Source organism: Teleopsis dalmanni, chromosome 2 (genome assembly GCF_002237135.1).
Source record: "Teleopsis dalmanni isolate 2A chromosome 2, ASM223713v2, whole genome shotgun sequence".
NCBI lineage: Eukaryota > Metazoa > Arthropoda > Insecta > Diptera > Diopsidae > Teleopsis > Teleopsis dalmanni.
This window is the reverse complement of record NC_051847.1, coordinates 196891251-196895350: the sequence shown is the minus strand read 5'-3', so window position 1 is coordinate 196895350 and position 4100 is coordinate 196891251. Positions and strand designations below refer to the sequence as shown.

At 29.8% G+C, this 4100-nt stretch overlaps 1 protein-coding gene across 1 annotated transcript in view; it reads left to right on the top strand.

The window, feature by feature from the left end:
- The window catches only part of LOC119676511 (DNA polymerase alpha subunit B-like), a 126098-nt gene extending 125101 nt beyond the window's left edge, over window positions 1-997 (top strand). Inside the window, exon 8 of the mRNA XM_038087751.1 lies at window positions 974-997. Coding sequence (XP_037943679.1) covers window positions 974-997 — 24 coding nt within the window. The remainder of the gene's footprint in view (window positions 1-973) is intronic.
- Window positions 998-4100: the final 3103 nt, after the last annotated feature.

Here is a 4100-nt window from a genome sequence, read left to right as displayed (position 1 = left end):
TGTTGACGTTCTTAGACCGTTTTTTTTTTTTTTGTTGGTTAAAAGTTCTCCTCCTGCGCGTTAACAATGCCAGTGTACCACACCAACTCCAACTAATGTCCAATCCATGACTACACTACAAAGGTGTACCTATCCATGCCAAACAAATGCCTGTGTTGGTGATCTCTTCTCTGACTCTATTTTGTCGGCGAACATGGATCTAGTGCACGGTTTATTCATAATCAAGTTCGTGACTAGATTTCATGCTCGTCTATTAAGTTGGGTCAAAACAACACAAAGCAACGAGTATACAATAATCAAAAAAAAAAAAAAACAATAAAATAGTATAGTTAATAAATAACTACAACGTTTAAATTGTTGTTTGATACTCGTTCAATAGAGAAGATATCACTAGTATGTATCGCGCTGATTTTAACTTGTAAACCAAACATTATCGTGCCACGTCGGTGAAAATATGGCCAACAATTTTTCACAAATGAAAAGCTTAACATTGTATTTTCACTAAAGCGTGAAGGTATGAAAGTTTGCCGCACCAGATACTTAACGGCAATTGTTTCAGTAGATACTTTTTTTCAGATACTTAGATACTTTTGGTTGTTTTACATTTTTAATGTGAGGAAAATCTGGAAGAAACCAAAAATGGTGCATATTTAAATCGAAAAGAGGAAGCTCAAATTGACATTCTCCTACATTTGGCAATTGCCTGAAATTATCATGTCAATTTTGTGTGATTTAAACAGCGATTAGAGTTATTTTGAACTTCAAAATTACTTTAAAATTTTCTTTATACTCGTATTATATTATTATTATTTTTTTCTAATTTAAGCGCAATTAATTTGCAATTATTTTGTAATTTATTTTGGTGTCATTTTATATATAACTTATACTTATATTATGTAATTTTAAGTTTAACAATAGTATTATAATATATCTTTTTATGCAAATAAATATAATCACAATTATAATATTTCAGGTAATGTTAAAACCATTCATTTGATGTTTTAATTTAAATTAAATATTTAAATATTAAATATAAAATTAAAACATAATGTAATAATATGTAAATGACGAAAAATTGGTGAGTACAATTTTTTCAAAGTATATAAAATTAATTTAAAATACAGTCAAACTTTCATAACTCGAAGTCCAATTTTGCAAAGAAAAGGTTCGACTTATGGAGACGGAGACTTCGAGTTAGACAATTTTTTTATTTTTGTAAGAAATCAAGTAAAGCACAGAAGTTATAGTAAAGAAAAATATTCAGAAGTTAGGGTTTGGAATTTTAATTTTTTTTACTTATTTTCAGTAAGTAGAGATACCACTTTATTTAAATTCTAATAGTGATCATCAGTTGTGACATCATTCGTTTGCAAATAAAAATTCAGAATTTTGAATGAGTCTTCTACTTCGTTCTTGGAAGGCTGATGAACAATTACATCCACCGAACCCTCATCATCACTTTCCGTTGCGCTTAGAATTGGATACAGTAATTTAGAGCTGTATTGCTCAATAATATCGTGATCTATAGGAAAGCTTGCTGTAAAAATTTCATTGTCAAGCTCAATAATAATCGTTAAGAGTAGTATTGAAAGTTATTTTATTTATTGTAAACCACGCTGCCAACGACTGGCATTTGCACAAAGAAGTAACCTAAGAAAGAAAAAATTAAACATTTGGTTTGGGACTTCCCCTAACAGCAAAATACATTTATACTTAAAACAAAAATTCGACTTATAGAATTTACTTTCCATATTCCTGACACCACGGAACAAAATTTTTGTGCGAGTTATAGAGAAATTCGAGTTATGGAACCAGAATTGTATGTTATTTGCTGCCTAAAACCTTGGTGCAATGTTTTTGGTCCGAGTTATAGAAAATTCGAGTTATAGAAGTTTGACTGTATTTATATATTAAATTTAAAACCACTGATACAAGAATACAAGTCTAACAATGAATATTGAATAATGTATACTGAATTTGGACATAAACTATAAGATAGCTGGCCAAAGCTATCTTCTCCCTGTTTATTCACTTCTCAGTTATTGGCGTCTAACTTGCAACAGTTAATAACTTGCAATAGCAATTAAACAAAAATATCTGAGTATAGTCAAGCAAAACTAAAAAGACGAATCCTGCAGTCAGATATCTATGTTGACCTTGTCTAAATTGTACAAAAAACGCACCAGTCAGCTACTTTAACTAAGGCGAAACCTGCTTAGCACTATGGTGTCGGTGCTGACGGGTCACTGTGTAATAAGCAGGTATGCTGTAAGGCTGCGTTTACTCTACAACAACTTTTGTCGTGTTTATGTCTCTGAGGATTAGGAGAAAACTGTGTCATGTGTCAGAGTCTATATTTAGGTAGTAATAGGAGAATATTTAAAAAACTTCGAGGCTCCATTTTCTTACCGACCTGACCGAGATGCCATCTTGGTTGGTTCATCTTTCCCTAATGGGGGAGTCGTTGCCTTTCGGCGTTGGTCGTATACTGAACTTTAGTCTACTTTATGTATGATTAAATACCAATTTTGTGGCACTACAATGTGCTATTATTTGAGGTCAAGTGGGCTTACTTGGGTACGAGATCGTCACTACAACTTAAACTAACCATAAGATAGCAATTTTATATTATAACAAATTAAATGTACCTTACTTTTAAATTAAAACTTATCCTGGACAACAATGTTTTATTAAAATTTGTATCGACTTCTTTTTATAATGCTATCATAGGGATGTCAATGTCAGGATTCCGCCCGTTTCTATATTCTGAAAATCCCAGAATAAATTGATGTATGCAATTATGGAACTACGGCTTTAATTAATGTAACTTCGAAAGATTTAAATATAAGCAACATAAGTAAGTAAACGCTTCTTGTATGGAGCATTCACTACTTAAGGAGAATATTTTTGGTTTGTTCATTATATAGAACAATAAATAAAAAGGACTTTACTAAAACCTCGCAGTTCGTTTTAGTGGGAGTTTACTGTATTTATAACATATATGTACGTATATTACATACTGTTAAGTAATACTTCTCATAATTTGCTAAGTAAAACATATTGTCTATCTGATTCACTACTAAATTTGCAATGATTTGGTTTTTTCTTTATCATATAAGCAATATAAGTTATAAATTACAGTCTTTATTATATATATATTCAATTTTGTGATACGAAATCTAAATGATTAGATAAGATAGTGTAGAGAACATCTGTACCAATCATAGCAATCTGATAGTGCTTTTAAGTGTTTAAAAAGTTATCACTCAATGTATTTATATATATTCAATATAGAAAAACTTAAAATAAAATTTTTTAAAATTTCATAGTTTTTATATATTTATATAATATTAATATTATTGCTAATTTAACAAGAGATTTTTGTTTTTACACTTTTAATAAAATATATTCCTATTATAAATTTTTTTACCCCATGCTAAAAATCCCCTTTTCTATAATTTGTCTATTCCTCTCCCGCTATTTTTAGTAAAAGAGATAATAGACGAAAAAACAAGCCAATAGATAATGGTTTTTATATATTTGTTTTTCCGGTTATAGGTGAATTTTTATTAGAATTCAATATTTGTTAAATAGACCAATAGATGTCTTCAAAGATCATTGATGATGGACATTTGGCATTATCCGAAACAGCTCTTATGTTATATGTTCCTTATATTGCACATACAATTATTTTGTGATATGGAAACAATTGTTGTCATTGTTGATCTGCAGATTTAAAATTCGCTATTAATTAGCAATCAAACATTAGGTATATACCATCGAACATTAGGTAGACGCGTGTTGGTATTAGGTAAAACCAACAAAATAGTTGACTCTTCTTACATTTTTTTTTTGTCAATAACTGATAACTCAGAGAACACAGAGAACTAAAGGTACATCTGTATTTTTCGAAATTATGCTTATTGCATTTACTGAAATTATTTGCCAGTATTATGATTAGTTGCGCATTATCGCTAACATCGTCTGAAATTTATAATGATTAAAACAAACTGATTGGATTCCGAATGCAACCTAGGAACTCATCCATAAACACATATTTTATCATCATTATGTGGACTACTTACTTCTACAATTGCATT